This window comes from Euprymna scolopes, chromosome 39 (assembly GCF_053919585.1).
Source record: "Euprymna scolopes isolate OS-2025 chromosome 39, ASM5391958v1, whole genome shotgun sequence".
Lineage (NCBI taxonomy): Eukaryota > Metazoa > Mollusca > Cephalopoda > Sepiida > Sepiolidae > Euprymna > Euprymna scolopes.
The window spans coordinates 10,128,823-10,151,419 of NC_136520.1; the positions used below are offsets into that span (position 1 = coordinate 10,128,823).

Sequence of the window (22,597 nt, forward strand, 5' to 3'; positions counted from 1 at the left end):
CTGGAAGCATGCCTTTTTCACAAGAGCCGGCGGGAGCTCGGCGAATACTCGGCTGATGGCAGCGATCAGGCTTTGTGGGAGATCATGTTGGTGATGTTCTCGACGTATGACCAAACGAAGTAGTCCAGCGGGTTCAGGTCGTGGGAGCAGGGGGGGGGCAGAGAAGAGAAATGCATAGAATCGTAGCACTCTATCTGAAGTCAAGCCTGAATCTCTTTTGAATTGTGGGATGGCGCCGAGTCCTGCTGCCTCACGCAGGATCTGCAAGCAGTTACTTGATTGCACCTTGGGACCATTACACTCTTCAGCACGTCAAGATACAAATTTGTGTTAACTTTCAAGCCGACTTCGAAAATGTGAGGTGGCATGATGTGACACTCGCTTTAAACCACACCAAAGGCCAGAACCGTAGCCGGAAACGTTGTTTTCATCAACCTGGGCACGTCCTCAAGCGTTGAATCTCCGGATTTGCAATGTGAAGATGCTGGCAATGGCCATGTAATACCTTGGATCGGTAGAGAGCATGAGTTGTACAGCGGCGCATCTCCTATCTCGCTCGTTGAAAATTTTGTCACTTTCAAACCTTAAAGAAGGTTTCTATTCTTCTTGGGATTTGTACACAACTGGCAAATTAGTAGATGGTCTGCAACAACAAAAAGAGAAAATCGGTTTTCATCAAACGGAAATGGAATTATGTCGTCTTTTCTAGGGTGATAATTTTATCGCTCCACCATGTAGAAACCGTATATGTAAATCGGACTATTTTATAATACAATTAGCAGGGAAACCCATCGTTGCCTGGGATTGAATGCGGATCAACGAATATTCTACCCCTCCGATGCTTTATTCTCATCGAAATCGGTTGATTTTATAAAAAAACTACTTTTATAAATAACGGCTTGAATTAAAGTTAAAAATGCAAAATTCAAGTATCATTGTTCAATTATACTATACACAGAAAAATTCATTTCGACCGAGCTTCTGTCATATTGAAGAACCTACTGTTGATTTTAGAACTCTGCTGTTTCTGCTGTTTCTGCTTGTGTGGTAATAAAACTTTTCAAATGCACTTCTGATGTCTAGGCTTGTAACTTTGGTTAACATCGCCTTTTCCTTTTTTCATTGGATTATTTTGATACGTATCGAAGACATCCCGATACAAAACCTATTTAAGAACACTGCTAGATATTCATAAACCAATCTCTGGTCCCCCCTCGTCAATCTTTGACGAAAAATACCCGTCTAGCTGAATCCATTGTGAAAAATTTCCCCCACTCTTTATCTGTGCCTAAATCAAAACGTGGATTCCACGAACAAAGCTTCTTTCTTAGAACTGCACGCTTGTGGAACTGTTCCGTCTGCCTGCTTCCCACCTGACTACAACCTGGATGTGTTCAAGTCCAACGTTAACAAATTCCTAATGAACCGCCCCCTTAAGTAAACACTTCATCAAATCTCCACACTAACGTAATGTACTTGCAATAACCCTTATCCCTGAGTGACTTCCGGGCTTTGATAAGTGGTGACCACTGTGTAAAAAAAAAAAAAAAAAAAAAAAAAAAAAGAGGTCCGTGTAAAATTTCATTTCTTTTCGGAGTCCATAGGGAACGGACTTACACAGATACACAAAGTTCCTTTCATATAATAAAGATTTTTAATTTAAAAAAAGTGTCTACATTGCATTTATTTTTAAACATACACATTTCAATTCATATATATACATAGATATTCGAAATCGGGACCCCATAAAAAGAAGCGTAAACCTCTTCCATTATCTATCACGTTTTACGTAGATGTTATTTGTGTTGTGATACTTTTTGAATGAATTCAATTATTTATACGAAAGGGCATTTTTACCTAAATGCGATTTGGGAATAATTTTCCGTTTTATTAATTTGGTACCCCCCACTCCCGTATAAATGACTGAATTAATTAAAAAAAAATATAGCCTAGTGGTAGAGGTTTACGCTTCTTATAGGCCTTTATAAGTGGTGATCACGTTGTAATATATATATATATATATATATATATATATATATATATATATATATATATATATATATATATATATAATAAAAATTTCTTTCGAATCACTGGATTCGGCATTAAATAACCCGAAAAGGGTTGATATGCTGTAAACTAAACCAACCAATCCAATCCAATCCAATCCAATCCAATCAGATGTTATTTATGTTTGTACAATGGATACTCTGGAAAGGTGACTTCTGATTAATGTTTTGTTTTAAAATATGCAAACGAAGAGAAGATTTGCGGCGATTTCATCGTAAATTGAACGCATTAATAAGAAAGAATTAAAATAAAACGGCGATGTACACTCTGGCTTGAACAGGGGGAGGGCATTCGATCTGTTGTCGAATGCTCTACAACTCTAGATGACAATAGTTGTGTTTTTTTTTTTAAGAAGAAATGATCTGCTGAGAATTGAATCGCCTGTGATTTGCTGAAAGTTATCTTCTTTGGTTGGTGTAACGTAAAATATTCCCTTGTAAAATTCTTTTTTTTATCTATAAGAAAGAAAGATTATTTTTCGGATCAGATTCTTCCGATTTTCGATACTCTCTCACACACAGAGCGACACACACACACACACACATACATATACATATATATATATATATATATATATATATATAGTAGAAATGGTAATTAATAAAACCTGAAGAAAGTGCTCAATACTATTGTAGAGCAAATATACGTTTTATTTTTTATTACCGTTTTTTTTTCTGTTCAGTTACATTTTTGTTTTAGCTACACGACCGTAGTTGAAACAAAAATGTAACTGAACAGAAAAATAAAAAAACGGTAATAAAAAATAAAATGTATATATATATATATATATATACATATATATATATATATATATATATATGTGTGTGTGTGTGTGTGTGTGTGTGTGTGTGTGTGTGTAAATGTCCAAGATTGCATAGGCAATGCAGTAGCAGTTTCAGAAATTTCGTGAAAACTATTGAATAATTCCACCCGCTATCTTTCGAAGCTTATAACTCCTCGAAAAATGTTATTCAAGCCCTACTTTTTTTTCAATTAAAGGAGCAAGGACCAAGGTTTTATAAAAAAAACAAAAAAAAACAAAAAAAACAAACAACGTGATTTAAAAACAAAAAAGGTTTTAAACTTTGGACTTTACAGGTAAATTTCTAAAAAACACTACTTTTTTTTGTTTTAAATTTGAATATATTATTTATTGATCTTCAATTTGTGATATATAAAACTTTGGTACATGAATTATTTACTTTTTAATAGACGTTTGAAAATTGGGGGGCGGGCATGAATTAAAAAAAAAACGTTTGTCTAAAATATTATATTCGGTTTATTGGAAAGAGCATAAAATTTCACATTGACCCTGAAAATATCGTAAAAATAGAACCAATAGAAAATTTTGATGGATATTTAAAGTTTAAAAATTGAAAAATACTGAACTCGTAACATTCAATTAATTTCATTACTATTTTAAAAAAAATATTTCTATTACTTTTAAAACAACTTTAATAGTTTATTTTGGAAGTATAATCCATAATGAAAATAAACAACCCACCTTTAAAAGAGAAATTACGAGTTTTTTATATTTTATTTGCAGTTTCGTGTTAGGGGTGTCAAAAATTTCTACAAAAATTCTGATACACCTAGCAATGCAGTTAAGAAAACGGTTTTATGAAGGAGTCGACGGAACTAGTAGATAATAAAAATTAATAGCGAATGTTAAAAAGCAGACGCGTGCAGAACCTGTCACTAGTAAAGAGAAACCAACTTATGTGGGTGCCGTCTGTGACAGCTTCACAAAGGCGCCGCAAGATGAGAGAAGTCTACATTTATACAAATATTTACTCTTTCGAGGCTCCATCTTCGGCACATGTATAGAGGCACAAATAGATAGATAGATAGATAGATAGAGAGAGAGAGAGAGAGAGAGAGAGAGAGAGAGAGAGAGGAAGGTAGGATAAAAAAAGCGCGAGAGAGCGAAATAGAAAGAGAGAGAGAGGGAGAGAGAGAGAGAGAGGGAGAGAAAGGGAGAGGGAGCGGGAAAGAGACGGAAAGAAGAGAAGAGAGAGTGGACGAGGAGTACGAGGCGTATAAAGAATTATGAATGTTGTCTGCTTTTAATTAAGTCTTTTTATCCACTTCCTTTCTTTGATTATATATATATATATATATATATATATATATATATATATATATATATATATATATTTATGTGTGTAAGTGTGTGTATGTATATACATATATATGTATGCGTGTGTATATGTGTGTGTATTATGTATATATGTATATTTGTGTGTGTGTGTGTGTGTGTGTGTGTATTACTTATCCATACCAAAGCCGGACCCCAGCGTTTCCTTCTCCAGCTGGTGACTCACTCAAAAACGATTGACGTACCCTCTTTTCAAAAATATTTTCTGTCATCGCTCTTCCTCTCTCAATGCAGTTTGCGGCAAGACATTTCCGCCATAAAAGCCGAAACGAGACAGGATACATCTTCTTAGCCCAGTTTCGTTTTTAGGCCAACACGAACAACTAGTCACGCTCTACGCTATACTTACTCAACCTTATTCTCTTTGAGCCCCCCCTTTTAATAAAACCCAATACGAGTTCTTATGACCCCTTCGTTTCAACTGTAATATACCCCCTCTACACGACTGACCCTCAACTTAATACAAGGTGACCCCCCCCCCAAAAAAAACCCTAGAGGACATTCAATTGTTTTTTCTGAGCATTTTACAGTCAACGGAGAAAAAAAGGCCAAAGATGCTAGTGTTCTGATGTGATGTTTTGAATATAATAAACTAGTTATGAACAAAGTTTCATTTCATTCGGACAAAACACTAAGAAACGGGGCCTAATTAGAGTTGGGGCCCGTTTTTTGGGGGGAGATCAGCCTGTAGAAGTAATTTTTATTTGGATTATTTAAACTGCATATTGTTGGGATTCTTCTGACTATTGTTCTCCTCTTGATTGTTATTTTCACAACGTTTTTTAACAACGACGTTCATCAGATGTATTTAATAACGACGTTCATAAGATGTATTTAACAACGACGTTCATCAGATGTATTTAGCTACGACCTTCATCAGATGTATTTAACAACGACCTTCATCAGTATAAACACAAACCGGCAGCAATGCCTGAAAACGGAAATCAGAAACACCTATGGGACATGGACACACAAAAATATAAACTTATCCAAGTAAGAAGTCCATAAGCTGAACACGAACGTACACACACGCACGTGATTTCACCAGCTCTGGCTGGTACAATCCGAAATGATTTTGAAGACTGCGTGTCATAATAGTTAACAAGAGAAAAAGACTTGCCAGATCGTAAAGTTCGCCGTCCCAGCAGACCACAGAGAAAATATCAAAAAGACGGAGAAGCAGAACAAATACACTGAAATGGCCAGAGAGCTCAAAGAGATATGGAAGATGAAAAAAGTAAAGATAGTAGTAATAATAATTATAGGAAGAGCACTAGGAACAATCCTGAAAAACTTTGAAAAAGAATCGGAGAGATTGGAGTCAGAGGAAGGGCTGAGAATATACATCGGATAAAAATAATGAAAACGGCTGAAATATTAAGAAAAACCTTTGAATGCGGAGACAACACATGAGCTACAGGACTACCGGGATATATAGAAAAACTGAAACTGTATAATTTTAAGTTGACACACCAACCACCGACTCCGATATGGTTCGCATCAACTGGCATTATGCCGAATATTTAAAGGTCAAGGAGAATGGAAACACCGATTGAAAAAGTACTAACCAGAGCTCCATTGAATGAGTGCAATGAGAACTGGGACATTGGAAAGGCTTATTGCCACACAAATTCCAATGAAGATTAATGCGCACTGCCAAGAAGAAATCAATAATAAAGGGACGTTACGATAGCACAAATTAATCTGCAAATTTTATTGAAAGAGATGGAGAATACTGCAAATCTTGAGGTACTTATCACTCATATCCCAGAGAACAGCACAAATTGTTCTGTGATGTTGGCATGTGAATAATAATAATAATAATAATAATAATAATAATAATAATAATAATAATAATAATAATAATAATAACAGTAATAATAATAAAAATGATAATAATAATAATAATAATGATAATAATAATAATAAAATAATAATAAAATAATAATAATAATGATAATAATAATAATAATGATAATAATTAAAATAAATAATAATAATGATAATAATGATAATGATAATAATAATAATAATAATAAAAATAATAATAAAATAATAATAATAATAATGACAATAATAATGATAATAATAATAATAATGATGATTATAATTAAAATAAATAATAATAATGATAATAATAATGATAATAATAATGATTATAATAATAATGATAATAATAATAATAATAATTAAAATAAATAATAATAATAATAACAATAATCAATAATAATAAGATTAATAATAATAATAATAATAATAATAATAATAATAATAATAATAATAATAAAATGGAGCGCTGACATACACTGTCATCTGACCGAATAGTAAAGGAGAGTCGAAGAGGACGGAAGGACCGAGGAGAGAAAGCATCAACCAGACGTCCAGTAGATGAATTCACAGAAAACTGTGACCTTAGGGAGGCTTATTGTCACCCAAATTCCAAAGATGACGAATGGTTATTGCCAGAGAGAAGCCAAATGAAAATTGTTATGTCGATAATGCAAATTCATTTGAAAAGATTATCGAGAAGTGGAAAGTACTGGAAATCTGGGGAGACTTGTTGTCGCTTAAACCCTAGAGAAAACCACAGGTTGTTATCAGGGAGCAATCTCTGATGATGCCCTGTGGGAACTCCTATATAATAAAATGACTGCAAAAATTCCTCTCTGGATCAAAGCATAGTAGGTTTGCAACAGCAGATGCCACACACAAATTGATTACATCTAGGCTACTAGCCACTATCTTATGTAGCTTTCGACCACCATTGCAGACACATTCAGTTGTAATAATAAATTGCTTCATTGCATCCGACCAGCAATACCATCACAATCGCAACATCTCTAGAGGAAGGAGTTTCTATTTTTCTTATTCAATATTAAGTGCTCCCACCACTACCAGTTTACACCAGGACCAATTCTAAATTATCCTACTATACTAGGATTGCACTGCCCTTAAAGGGTTATTAGATACATAGACACACATCTGATTTGCATTTACCTATTCAGAAATAATGATAATATCTCCCAAGCCGAAATCCACCTATTTTGATTGGCTGAGCTCTGGAAATTTTCCAATTCGATTCTTCACTACATAAACGAACGGTTACTGAATTTTAAATATTGCGTCATTGACATACACATTATTTCGTTTCTTCGACAACTATTTATATATATATATTATTTAATTTACAAATTTTCGTTTTTTCGTTGCATTAATGTGACATGGAAATTCATTACATTCTACGTTATCAACCCTATGCAAATTTTTTTATCACTCACTCTCTTTATTCATCCCTCCCATTTCGCGCGCTCTCTCTCGCTCGCTCTACCACTGCGTATGATTTGTCTCTGTGTGTTTGTTTCTCCGTTCAGCTCGCTAAAATATATTGCTAAAAATAAAACAAAATATTCAGCTACTTTTTTACATTCCGCATTTAATTACCTATTCACAGTTCAAACCAAAAAATAATATTGACTACGTTTGTTTGGATCACGTGACATATGCCGTTAAATCTCTCTCGCGCTCTCTAACTCTCTCTCTCGACCTCCCTCTCTCGTGCTCTCTGTCTCTCGCTCTCAATTATGTATTCACAGACTAAATGAAACTATGATGTCGTCTACGTTTGTTTTGATCACGTGACACGGTCCGGTATATATCTCTCGCTCTCATTTATTACATATTCACAGATTAAACGATCAAATGATATCGACCACCTTTGTTTTGATCACATGGCAAGTGCCGTAAAATCTCTCTCTGACTCGGTCTGTGTGTCTCCTTCTCTATTTCTCTCGCTCTATATCTATTAACTACATTTTAATTACTCGAATTCTTGAACTAAGTAATTTATTTATTTATTTATTTCCGAATTGTTACTCTCACAACTACATTCTTAGTTTCTTCATCTACTGAAATTCTTGAGATTAGAATTTTGCATGTTTATTTATTTATTTATTGATATACCTGCCGACTGTTATCCTCATCACGTTGTGAAACAGCAACCATAAGATGTGATGATAACAGTCCACAAATAAATAAACAAACAAATAAATAAATAAATTATTTTCTGTATTCATTAACTTATACCTAATAGTTTTTACGTGGATACGACATGGCTATTCAAAAGATACTATTGCTTACACATGAACATAATTTTTTTTCGATTTCCGAATTGCGATACAATACCGAGGAGGAACAATAATCTTTACAAGCATTATCATTATTTAAATTTAAATGAAATATTTCCTGTAAAAAATCAGGTGCGAAAATAGGAATATTTTTTATAATGAAAAAAAAGAAAACAAAACAGTTTATCACACTATCTCCTTCTAATAAAAAACATACATTTTGTCTCTTTAAATTTTTTTTCCATTTAAATACACTGAGCAACTGCAACGCGTGGCCAGGTGTAGCTAGTAATCTATAAGCTGAACCTTCTCAAAACACACAAACGTACAAACACGCATGTAGTTTCACCAGCCCTAGCTGGTACCACACTAAATGATTTTGAAATCTAATATTAACAAAAATAGTTTTGAAATATATTAATATACTAGCAGGCCGCACGGCGTTGCCTGGTCGTAAAATACGCGTAAATATCATATTTTAATTGATACAGAAACTGAGAAATGTGCACGTGAATATTGTTTTTTTCCCAAATAGTTAACTTCTTGTAAGTAAAAAAAAAATACTCAAGCTGAGATCGAAAACAAAACCTAAAGATAATGAGTCAAGTTCGATAACCATTAGGTTTGCTTGACGCGATTTTTAGAAAGTGTTTTCAAACTTACTTAACATAAGGAAGCTGTCATGTTCCACGGCCGCACGTGTGCATTCGTTAAAATAAAAGTACCATTTTTTTCAGTTTGAACCGATTAAAATTGTAACCGATTTTTTTTTCCGAATTCGAACCGATTAAAAAGTTTTCCGCATGTCTGAATACCCTATATACCAAATTCAAAGCCACTAGATAAAAAAAACTTGTTGAGTTGTGTCCCTACAGATACACGCGCGTGCGCATTGTCACTTTCATAGATTGAAATGACAAACAAAGTCCTAAATTTTTTACTTGAAAATGTCATCCAAAACTTTTATTAAAACAGTTACCCATGATTAAATGATGATCAACGAATTTTTACGATCGCATATTTTTATTGTCATCGAAATCAGTGAAATCACATATTTTCAATCAAATCGATTGATTTCCTGCTTTAGTTGGACAGAAAGGAAGCTCACATACCTCTCGCCAGTGACTTAGTACACAACATATTGCAGTCTACATTGCAATATAGGGAACCTTCTGTTGGTTTTATAAAATTGTTTTATATATATATATACTAGCTTAAATTAAAGTTTAAAATACAAAAGTCAATTATCATGGCGCAATTTTGCTTTAAAAAGAAACATTAATTTTGAATGCACCCCTGTTATATAAAAGATACTACTGTTGATTATATATGTCCGGCGGGCCTTTTGGCTTGTGTAGTAATAAATTTTTTTAAATGCAATTGTGATGTTAGGCAGTATAAGGTGTACACTTTTGTCAATATATACATATATACATATGTATATATATATACATATATATATGTGTGTGTCAGGTCATGTCATATGCTACTGGCACCATGTAACTCAGTACTACTTGCCTCATGGTCGGGTCACCGGCGACTAAACTGATTCCCCCACCAGACTTGTTTGGTGTGGAGGGTGGCTAGTCTCCCTGAAGGATTAAAAACAATACCTTCCAAAGGGCGAATGAACCCTTTTTCGGGGTCAACGGCCAATTAGCACTGTGTACGTGTGTTGCGGTGGAGAGGCCCCCTGTAAGCCGTGGTGAAGGCAACCTTTCTAGGAGAAGCACATCTCTATTTTAAAAAACCATCCCGCATTACGCTGGTCTACAGTTTAACTTGTTGCTGACTATTTTGCTCTTGATTGTTGCTGGATCTCAACATTTTAAACAGAGAGAGAGAGAGAGAGATAGAGATAGAGAGAGAGAGAGAAAGAGAGAGAGAGAGAGAGAGAGACTTAGCTGTCGTACAAAGCTAAGACTCTGTAACATCATCTGTGTATGGATACTCCCTCAGCCATTTGTCTATAAAAATGGTCCTGTGGCGATGGAAAAGTTTTGACGTGTGGAGGATTGAAATGCTGGAAGCATGTAATAATTGATCTCAATGACCGTCTTCAGTGTCATGGCTGCCTGAGCGTGTGAATTCACCAGTAGGACTAAAAAAAGAAGTCATTTTTGCGCTCATGGACTTTAAGTGTCTGAGGGAGTGGCACTCGTCTGACAAGACGTTGCAATCACCATATATATATATATATATATATATATATATATATATGTCATAGTGTGATTTCCGTTAGAGAAGCGTCGATTTAATTTGAATAAAATAAAATACACATCAGGTGCGTTTGAAAACCAAATTACTACGCAATTTCAAACAAGTAAAAAATGTGTTTATTTTCGTAATATTGCGTTGTGATTTGACTTTCAATTGCACCTGATGCGTATTTTATTTCATTCAAATTAAATCAACGCTTCTATAATTGAACTCACTCTCCTGACGCTAATCCCGCGTAGCCAACGTACCGTTCCGGCATTTCAAACTGCAACCACTGAGATACAACGCGCGGATCTTTACTAACTGACTTTTCTTTCTCCAGCTTTACAATACGGCAAGAAAGAAGAAGAGAAAAAAGAAAGAAAAAAGATGTATAAAATACTGAGAATGGAGGTTGACTCCGAAATATATTTAAATTATAAATTTCAAACAAGTAAAATATTTGTTTATTTTCAAAATATTGCGTTGTGAATTGGCTTTCAAGCGAACCTGATGCGTATCATATATATATATATATATATATATATATATATATATATATATATATATACAGGGCTATATGTCTGTCTGTCGGTCGGTCTGTCTATTTGTCTGTCTGTCTCCACATTTTCAAACTCTATTTCTCCGAAACTAAAAGTCGCAAAGTGGGTCTAGGAGCTTTAAATGATTGTATTTTTACGACCCGTTCTTTTATGGGTCTTTAGCCGGTTAAAATTGTTTTTAAGAGGGTCAAAATATGGGTCAAAATTGACAAAAAGGAGTAAAACATTTTGTACATTCATTGTAGTTTATTTTTCATTTTTGTTGGTACAGTGGTAATCGCACTAGTTGTTAATGTTTCGGTTTCAATTCTAGCTGTCGGCGTCCAAATACTATTTTTTTTACTTTTGAAATTCACGACTATATAAAAATATGTAAGAAATTATCATATTTAAGCTTATTTTACGCCCGGTCCAAGCCAGGCAACACCTAGCTAGTCATAATCACATTTAAATCTAGAAAAGAGGTCAGCACGATTTTACAGTAAATAATCCTCGGATTCAATATCGTACCTATGCACCAGTGTTTAAATAGCGAGCTTATCTGATATGTAAATGTTTTGGATTCGATTCTAGCTGATGGTACCCAGGTCGTATTTCTTTTTAAAACTTTTGAAATCACTAGTTTATATTGGGTATTCTATAATAATGAATAAAGAATTTGTTCTATAATTATAAATACAAAATCTGCCAAAATTAAACTATCATATTTAAGCGTGATTTACAGGCACCAGGCGGTGTGCTAGCATTAAATTTAACCTCAGAAGAAAACAGAAAAAAATATACTGACATCCAATTCGTTTTCGTATTTGTTGATTTCATTACTGGCTTCGTTTAATCGATTCAGTTCAACCTGGAAAAATATGAAAGTAGAATGAAATTAAATACAAACACATATCAGTGAAAAGGACATTTTAAAAAGCGTGTAATGCTATATGTATTATGTGACGTCTGATCATGTTGTACGATCGTTTCATTGTCAAATCTGATTGGTGTGCCTCACGTGGTTGGCGCGTAAATTTGATATGAGTTGGCAACGTCCTTTAAAAGCATTATTCCTTAAGGTTATAGGACGTTCAGCTCTCTCTTCTAGTGCAATCACCAGTGTATTTAACATCAATATCAAGTACAGCATTTAGGTAAGGGTAGTTATCTTAAGTTGTGAGTTTCAAAGTTAAATGTTGATTAAAACATGTTAAAACACACACACACACAACTAAACTTATCCATGTAGGTAGAAGAGGACATTTTTCTTGCCTTTGGTAACATTTATTTGTTGTATATTTATTTTACTAAACAATTTTTGTTTTTTTTCTGTCGTGAAATGTTCTGTAAGTCAGAGAAGATTTTGTCATATGTGTAATATTTTTTGTAGTATTTTTTAAATACATTTTATTATTTTTTTAGTATTTATGATATGTTTTTTTGTTGTGTTTTTTATAATATATTTTATTATTTTTTTTCTAGTATTTATAATATGTTTTTTTGTTGTATTTTTATAATATATTTTGTTATGTTTTAGTATTTATAATATGATTTTGTATATGTTTTATTTTCTCATTTTGTTATTGAAGTTAAGTGCATTTGGTGATTGCCCGAGAAAATTCGGATTATGTTGACAATCGCGTGAACATTTTAAGAACAGTAAGCCACACTATGAAAAATGACATTTTCGCACGATTGGTTATATTTATTGAATCGTTTTCTACAAACATGTATGTAATCTTCGATTTTTCACCTAATATCTAGGGTCCAAATCGCCATATAAAAACCACTGTCTTTTGTTCTAACCCAAAATTTAAAAAAAAGAGGCTTTAAAATATGTTAAAACACACAGAAAATATATCTAGGTAGGTAGAAGAGTAAATTATTTTACTTTTGGTAATATGTATTTGTTCAACCATTTTTTGTTTTGTTTTGTTTACTGTCGTAAAAAAAGTTTGATAATTCAATGTGAATTCATCAAAATTATTTATAGGCTTGAATTAGGTTGGTGCAAAAATAATGTCGTTTTTTCACGTTTAATTTCATGCACAAAAAACGATATTATTTTTGCACCAACATAATACAGGGTGACTACCCCCCTCCAAAAAAACAAACAAAAAAAAAACAGAGGACATTCAATTGTTTTTCTGGGCATTTTACAGTCAACGGAGAAAAAAGGCCAAATACCTTAGTGTTTTGATATGATGTTTTGAATATAATAAACTAGTTATGACCAAAATTTCAATTCATTCTCTCTAATTAGAGTTGAGGCCCATTTTTTTTTATCATCCCGTACTAGTACACTTACAAGAGATATTGTATGATGGCTTCAATATTATGAAAATAATGGAACTTTCATTGGAAGTCGCGTTCAATAATGCAACCGAAATGAATAAAAAAAGGTATGCTGACAGTTCTAGTTAAGTTTACACCTTTTTTCAAAGTTTAATGAAACATTTATTGGAAGTCTCATTCAACAATACACCTTTAACAAGTAAAAAAAAAAATCGTGCGTTCCATTTCACGCCATAAAACTTAAATCATATTTGTTTTGCATTAAATTACCATAAAAAATGACTGAAACACGCTTGCCACACTTTCACAAAAGACGTCCGATTAACTAAAACCATTATATATGATTTTCCCCATTATCGATCTGTACAAAAATGTAGACGCAGATTCCATGAGCTGCGATTCTTTCCCAGAACTGCTCGCCTTTGGGACACTGTTACGCTGGCATGCTTCCTGGTTGAATACAGCATGGTAGCCTTCAAATTAATTGTAAATAAGTTACTCTTAGGTCATCCTCATGAATATCTAAATCCCACCCAATTTGCATCATAAAGTATTACGTAACTACCATCTTACATTCATCAATAAGTCTCGATAAGTGGTGACTTCTCGGGTTGTTATATGGTTGTGAAACAGAGGGGAAATTAGTTTGGATTTATGTATCGATCTAGTTATCTATCTTTGTTTATCAATATATCGATCTATCTTTGTGTTTTTTATTCTATATTTCAGATATTATGTTAGTTTTATATATATATATATATATATATATATATATATATATATATATTGTTTTAGCTAAAACCAATACTTCAAAGAATAGGTTGATAGCAGCAAATAGTGTATTTCATCGTTAGTTACAACTGTTTCAAGAATATTCGGACAAATTCAAACATTATATCGTTTGAAAACTTTCACAAGAACAGCATTTCTAGACTTATTGAATAAAAAACAATAAGACTGAAGAAAGGCTGTTCTAATTCTAAAATGAAGAATGAAATAAAATAAACATATATATTAATAAATAAATCTGACTCTCTCGCTCACTCTCTCTCTCCTTCTCTCTCTCTCTCTATATATATATATATAATTATTTACTATAATAATTATTAAATACCTACAGATACTAGTATTCTATCCATTGGGAAATCATCAGTGCAGGGTGTCACGATTAACACCAGTCGATAGATTCCAACCCAGTAACAGAAGCCATATCTGGCTTCATTAGCAAGGACCTAATCCATTCGACAACCGTTAACTGCGAGAAATATTGTTGAAATTTAAACATTTATTTAAAAAAAAAATTTTTTTACGTCTGTCTGAGTGATCTAATCATTATATGATGATCTGCGCATATATATATATATATAATTATATTTTTACTATAATAATTAAATTAATAATTAAATATATATATATAAAGTTATAAAATATATATCACGATTAAACTACACTGAATATTCCGAGTTTCATCCACTCTAGGATTCTTTAGGCTGAAGAATCCTAGAGTGGATGAAACGCGGGATATCCAGTGTAGTTTCGCCATATATATTTTATCTTACTAACTAGCTCTACCTACGTATTGAGCACTGTTGAAGTAAATACTTAAAGTTAACGCATAAATGTATACTTTAATATATAAATTTATGTGAGTAAATGTAGAAGTTATATATATATATATATATATATATATATATATATATATATATATATATATATATATCTTAATATTCGAAATATAGAATTAAAAAAAAACACAAAATAACACATCCCACTACATCTAGGCTTAATGTACTACAAGAACAAAAGGATATCTACTCTTCCCATAATCACACAAAGAGAAGGGGTGACACGTTTGTACATTGGAAACGTTACCTGATTTGGATGCTACAGGTTCGGTTTCGATACTAGCTGATTTTTTTTTTAAACTTTTGAAATCACGTCTCTATAATAATATATACGAAATCTGGACAAATAGCTATTGCACTACAAACAAGACATAATGCCGGATGGATGTGGGGGGGCTACTATTTGGTACATAATTTTCAGGGACATAATGTAGGGAGTTGAGATGTCTGTTCACTTTACATTTAAACTTCTGCATATCAGAACAGTCAGGAAAGTAAGAACCCGGGAGGGAATTTTAAGGTCTAACAGCTCGAGAATCGCCTGATGCGCCCTTACCATGCAAACGGGGTCGATCAGGCATTTTTGCGAGCCAGAATATCCTTCCTCTAGAGAGTTAGATCTTCAAATCCAACTCTCCGGCCCCGGCGTCACGTCATTCCAAAATGGGAGGGAGGTAAATAATGAGGGTATTACTCATTTTTGTTTGTACTTTTGGCTTAGACTAAAGTGTAGTATCTGATTTGATGCTATATTCCGTTTTCCTGTCCACAGCCAGCGAGGAAGAGTTTTTCTATGTTGAGGCGATCTTTTTATTTTTGTTCCAATTCAAAGTGCCCATTTTCGGAAGGCATTACAAAAACCGAACCTTTGTCTGAGCCTGTTCTTATGGGGAGTCAATTAATTAGGAACACATTTAAAACAAGTTCTGAACAAATTTCTAACTAAAACTAAGTTTCCTTATTTCCTCTGATCTTGTGTGTCTATTTATTTGCTTATCGTTTGGAAAGCTATAAAAATAGGAAAGGAGTTTCTTAGAAGATTCTTCAAAGTGTTTGAAATAAATATGCGCTATCAAAAACACCTGTTTCCAACGTGCAGCATTGGATATATATATATGCATACATATACAAATATATATATATATATATATATATATATATATATATATTTGTATATGTATGCATATATATATTTATATATACATATATACATATATACACACACGCACACACACACACACACACACACACACACACACATATATATATATATATATATATATATATATATATAGTCGTACGTAGATTTGTTGTTGATCCTTTTCAAACAATAATACGGTTAACTTAGCATCTTCACCTTGAAGATCAAGCTTCTTAGAAAGTCGCTCACATTTTTATTTGGACGTAAACAAATAATATTTTTACTTATTTATTTATTATATTTTAAAACGTAGCTTGACTGGTTGTAGAAATCAAACCCCGGACCTTATATATATATATATATATATATATATATATATATATATATATATATTACACAGGAATCACCACTTATCAAGGCCCGGAGGCCACTCCAGGATAAGAATTAATGGGTATACATTAGTTAATATGATTATAGCATAGTAAACAAATGTAGTGGGATTTTGTAAATTGGGTTACTTAGGGGGGCGGTTCATCGAGAACTTGTTTACGTAGGACTTGAAGACAATCAGATTGTAGTCAACTGGAAAGCAGGCAATCGGAAGAGAGTTCTATAGGCGTGCAGTTCTAAGAAAAAAGATTTGTTCGTGGAATATACATTTAGGTCTAGGCACAGACAAGGAGTGTAAGAAATTATTGATAGGGGGTTCGGCCATACGAGTGTTTTTCCTGAAAGTTTGGCGAGGGGGAACCATAGATTGAAGCTCAGATGGGTACTTGGCATGAAAATAACGATAAAACAGATACAGGCTCGCAACGTCTCTTCTGTGGGAAAGAGGCCCCCCCACTCTTTATCTGTGCCTAAACCTAAACGTAGATTCCATGAACAAAGCTTCTTTCTTAGAACTGCACGCCTGTGGAATTGTCTTCCGTTTTCCTGCTTTCCGGCTGACTACAATATGGTTGTCTTCAAGTCTAACGTAAATAAGTTCTTGATGAGCCGTTTCATATAAGTTATCAAATTTAACAAATTTTCATTACTAATGATTATTATATTGTCCAATTTCTACGGTACACTCTTTAACCCTTATCCTTGAGTGGCCTCTTGGCCTTGATAATGAGTTGATACCTATGAAAAAAAAAAAAAAGAAAAAGTCCAATGTGAACAAGTTCTAATTGAATCGTCCCCCTAAGTAATCCAAGTTTCAAAATTCCCACTGTTTACTATGCTAAAATCACAATGACTAATGTATACCTATTAACCCTTATCCTCGAGTGGCCTCTGGGCCTTGATAAGTGGTGACACCCTTGTAAAAAAAAAAAAAAAAAAAAAAAAGAGAAAAGTGCATCCCCCACTAAGCTACGAAGTCAAGGCAGGATAAGTTGGTTCTAGCAGCTCCTGCCCAGATGTGGCAACAGTACTCCATCATTTGCCGTACCTGGCTTTTATATAGGTAGAGAATTGCATTAGGAGTGAGATATCTACAGGAGCAGTAGAAGGATCCCACCATTTTTCGAGCGGCCTTGACAATAGATTTGATATATGTGTTCCGTTTCAGTCACAATCCGGCGCGTAATCCATTACTCTACGATGTCATGGACAATTTTACTGTATATTTATATCGCTTGTAAACTTACGTTGATTTGTTGTTGATTGCTTTTAAACGATAATACGGTTAACTTAGCGTCTTCACCTTGAAGATTGAGTTTCTTAGGAAATCGCCCATATTTTTATTTGGACGTAAACTATGGCATCGTAGCGTAATGGACTACACACCGGACTAATAATACGGGTTTCGTTTCCTAGAAACAGTCAAGCTACGCTGAAGAGGGGTAGGGGGCCCCCGAAACATGCATGTCCGTATATTACTGTCTTATATATATATATATATATATATATATATATATATATATAAATATATATATATATATATATATATATATATATATATATATATATATATATATATATATATATATATATATATATATATATATATGTAGTGCCGGCAAGAAGAATGACCGCACTTGAAATATTTTCAAAAACTGCATATTTAAGCTAAATTTAATAGAACTGTTTAAACAACCTATACCTCATTTGATTCGCCTTTTATCCCTCTATAATTTTACCTGTTCATATTTGACTTTCAATTGAAATATGTTAGTGTTCACGTCAATTTAAAAAAAATACTTCAAAATTAAGAATAATTGAATTTCAACAGGGGTCGTTGATAGTGCTCAATCAAAGATAGCAAATTATATATATTTACTAGCAAAAGTATCCGTCGTTGTCTGGGTTCAAAAACAGCCTACAGAAAATGGACTCTGATTTATGAAAGTATGATAGGTTATGAAACGGAAGGGTTGTAAAGAGATAGCTTCGAATTTGGGGGTATCAAAATCAAAGCAAAATATGATGAAAGTAAAAATAAAATAGATAAACCCCATAACTTATTATACCATACCTGTTCACACTGAAACATTTATCACAATATTCTGTGGATCTTTATTAAAAAAACCTTGTTAAACTTTGTGACATATTTCCATTCTATGGAGGTCAGGTGCAAACGAACACCCCAACGAACACATAATTTTATTATACCATATTTCTTTAAACTGAAACATAACTATCAAAGTATACTTACGCAGATAGATATGAAAAGTCTTTATTAAAGTTTGTGCCTATTTCCATGCTAAGAAGGCCAGGCGCGAACGCAGACCCACAATTTTATTATACCATCCCTATTTAAGTTAAAACATACTTAACAAAGTATTCTTATGTACATCCATATTAAAAACCCTTGTAAACGTTTTTTTTTTTCATTTTTTTTTATTACCATACTTTGGGGGCCAGGCGCGAACGGAGACCCCACAATTTTAATGAACTACCGTTCTGCCAGATCAAACATACCCATTCCTGATCCTCGATACATCTTCTATCATTATATGTAATCAGTTTTTAAAATAGTCAACCATATAGGAGCCTGTTCGTGACTAGACCCCCCACACACAGAGACATACAGACACACAGACACACACACACACAAACACAAACACACACACAGACGTTCAGATTATTCTTTACGCAAATAGAGTCACATCTTGCTACGATGTATAGACGGTTTCGATCATAATTGATCTCACAAGGCAAGATTTAAAAATTGAAAAATTGAAAAATTGAACTCTTTTTAATTTCCTAGTTTTTTACTTTTTTTTCTTGATGAGATCAATTATGATCGAAACGGTCTGCACATTGTAGCAAGATATAACTGTATTTACATAATGAATAATAATAATAATAATAATAATAATAATAATAATAATAATAATAATAATAATACTGATATATATATATATGTGTGTGTGTGCGCGTGTGTGTACATGTATAAATGGATATATCTATATATACAATTTTTAAAAGTTTATTATTCGAATCTTTAGTTGTTTAAAAGAACGATATTTGAACGAGATATTGTAATGTATGTATATGGTTCCAATCCCGGTTATAAAACCGATTAGTATCGGCTGAAGAGAGCTCGATATGGTTATCTAAAACGGGCCCCTATTATCAGGTTTGAAACCGACAGTACCGATGACTTATCTGATCTAAACTTTCTGTAAATAAAAAATGTAAATAATACTCTCTTATTTTCGGAATTTTTCTTTATAATAGACCACTACTGGAACCCCCCCCCCATATACATACAGAGAGAAATAAAAAGGAACAAACCGTATTATGTGTTCGTCTTTATTTCGAGACTTCCTCTGGATGAATGAGATTAAGAAACAAAAAATGCAGCTTGCGCTGTTAAAGAGAGGGAAATCTTAGTGACGTCATATAGTTTGTTAATGTAATTTTAAAAGATATGAACGCAGTTAATATTCTTACTGGAAAGAAATGTATCTGTTGAAATTCAAATATACGTTTGTAACAGGAATGAAATGAGTGTTTTTTTGTTATGTAATTTATTGATTGAGATTATATGTATTAATTATTACAGGGGGTGTTTGAATGGTGTGAGAAGGTTAACCTGTGTCTACAGTTAAATTATGTTCTTTTAATAAAAGTTTACTTATTAATGGCGCTATATATATATATATATATATATATATATATATATATATATATATATATATATATATATATATATATAGTTTGCCTTACATCCAAAATAGCAATATTGTATATCAATTCAAATGCCAGCGCGATGCTGGTTATGTTGGACGAACATCCTTGCATCTTTTGACTCGTATAAACCAGCAGGTTCCATCGAATATCAGACAAGGGAGGATGGGGTCTGGTAGTCTCCCTCCTTCTGAAGCCTTGGACTCTGCTATTGGCTAGCATTTGGTTGACAACCCGTGCTGTACCGATAGATATACAATTGAATGGTTCGAGGTGCTACATAGAGCGGACTCCAGAAATCATTTAAATATTTGTGCCAGCAGAAAGACACATCTAATACATTGTTTCTCTATGGGGAACTGTGAATCTTTTCTCCCGTTTTTTTTTTCTTCCCCTTGTTGTGCCATTATTTTAATCATTTTTTAAACGTTAATAAACTTTATTTTATTGTCCCCGTATTTTTGGCACATTCAATAGTTCCTCATCAGAACTCTTTACTTTCGACATAGTATTATTTTTACGCTATCGATTTTCTCCTGATGAGATGATAGCTGAAAGAGCTCTCGAGAGACTTCCGCCCATTATATTTAAAACTTTATTTAAATTCTGTACCTCTAAACATTTATATATATATATATATATATATATATATATATATATATATATAATCCTTCGTCCCCCCTCGCCAATCTGTCACGAGAAACACCCGTCTGGCTGAAACTACTGTCAATAATTTTCCCCACTCTTTATCTGTGCCTAAATCCAAACGTAGATTCCATGAGCAAAGCTTTTTTCTTAGAACTGCACGCCAATGGAACTCTCTGCCGCTTGCCTGTTTCCCACCTGACTACAACTTGGACGTTTTCAAGTCCAACATAAACAAACTCCTGACAAACCGCCCCCTTAAGTAAGACACTCTAACTGAACACCCAATACTAATGATTATTACAATACTATCTCATTGATTACTGTACACGCAATAACCCTTATCCCTGAGTGGCCTTCGAGCCTTTATAAGTGGTTAACCCCATGTATATATATATATATATATATATATATATATATATATATATATATATATATATATTCAGGCAAACATTATTAAACACAACGGAGATACCTTGCTTAATGATTGTTTTTTTCATTTTTTCGATGGAAGGTATTTACAAATGTTCCATGGTTCACACGAGCGCTTTCGATTATTTTTTTAATCATCATCAGGTGGAGATAAAATATTAAAAATAGAAGTGAAATATATAGTTACGAATGATAAAAAGAGTCAATGAAAAGTCGATTAAAATAACATTTACGAGTGATAAAAAACTCGATTAACACTAACCCTATAGACATATTTTATAAAAACCAAATGACACCAAATTTTAGAGTGGAAGAAAAAATAATTAAAGGCATCATACATAGATATACAGCACCTCTAGAGAACAATTCTAAGATTAGATTTATTATATACTATAAGAAGTATCGAACCCAGAACCTCATCGTTAAAAATAACTCCTCGCCGGCGACAAAAATGTTGGAGCAAACGAATATTGTGCACAAATTTCAATGCCCTTAGGAGAGTGTAACTCCGAAAATAAAAACGCATATATTGGACATACAAAAACAACATTGTCCCGTCGATTAACGATGCGTTTGAACAGTACTAGCTCAATATACCAGCATTTAACAAATCAACATAGCTGTCCCCCCTCTAATCTTAGAAAGGTCCTCGTGGACAACACAAGGATTTTGCAACGAGAAAGTAATTGTAAAAAAATAAAAATACTTGAAGCACTATATATAAAAACCCAGCACCCATCTATAAATAGCATTAATTTTGAAAGTAGCAATAATGTGCTGAAATGTTTAGCATAACCAATATACGACTGGTTTTACTAACATTGCCTTTTATCATCCTAATTTTTAATCGTGTTTTTTATCACTCGTAAATGTATATTTTAATCGACTTTTCATTGACTCTTTTTATCATTCGTAACTATATATTTCACTTCTATTTTTAATGTTTTATCTCCACCTGATGATGATTCAAGAAAGAATCGAAAGCGCTCGTGTGAACCATGGAACATTTGTAAATACCTTCCATCTTGAAGTTAAAAAAATCTTACGAAAGATCGAAAAAATGAAAAAAAAAGAATCATTAAGCAAGGTATCTCTGTTGTTTTTTATAATGTTTGCCTGAATGAAGGAATGCTGCCTAAATACACTAATATATATATATATATATATATATATATATATATATAGAGAGAGAGAGAGAGAGAGAGTAGGGAGAGAATGGAGATAGATAGATGGAGATA

General features: G+C 33.0%; 1 protein-coding gene across 1 annotated transcript in view; it reads right to left on the bottom strand.

Annotated features, from left to right (window-relative positions):
- The window catches only part of LOC145263649 (uncharacterized), a 78,977-nt gene that overhangs the window by 22,163 nt on the left and 34,217 nt on the right, over positions 1–22,597 (bottom strand). The window contains exon 2 of the mRNA XM_080120509.1: positions 11,902–11,964. Coding sequence (XP_079976635.1) covers positions 11,902–11,964 — 63 coding nt within the window. The remainder of the gene's footprint in view (positions 1–11,901; positions 11,965–22,597) is intronic.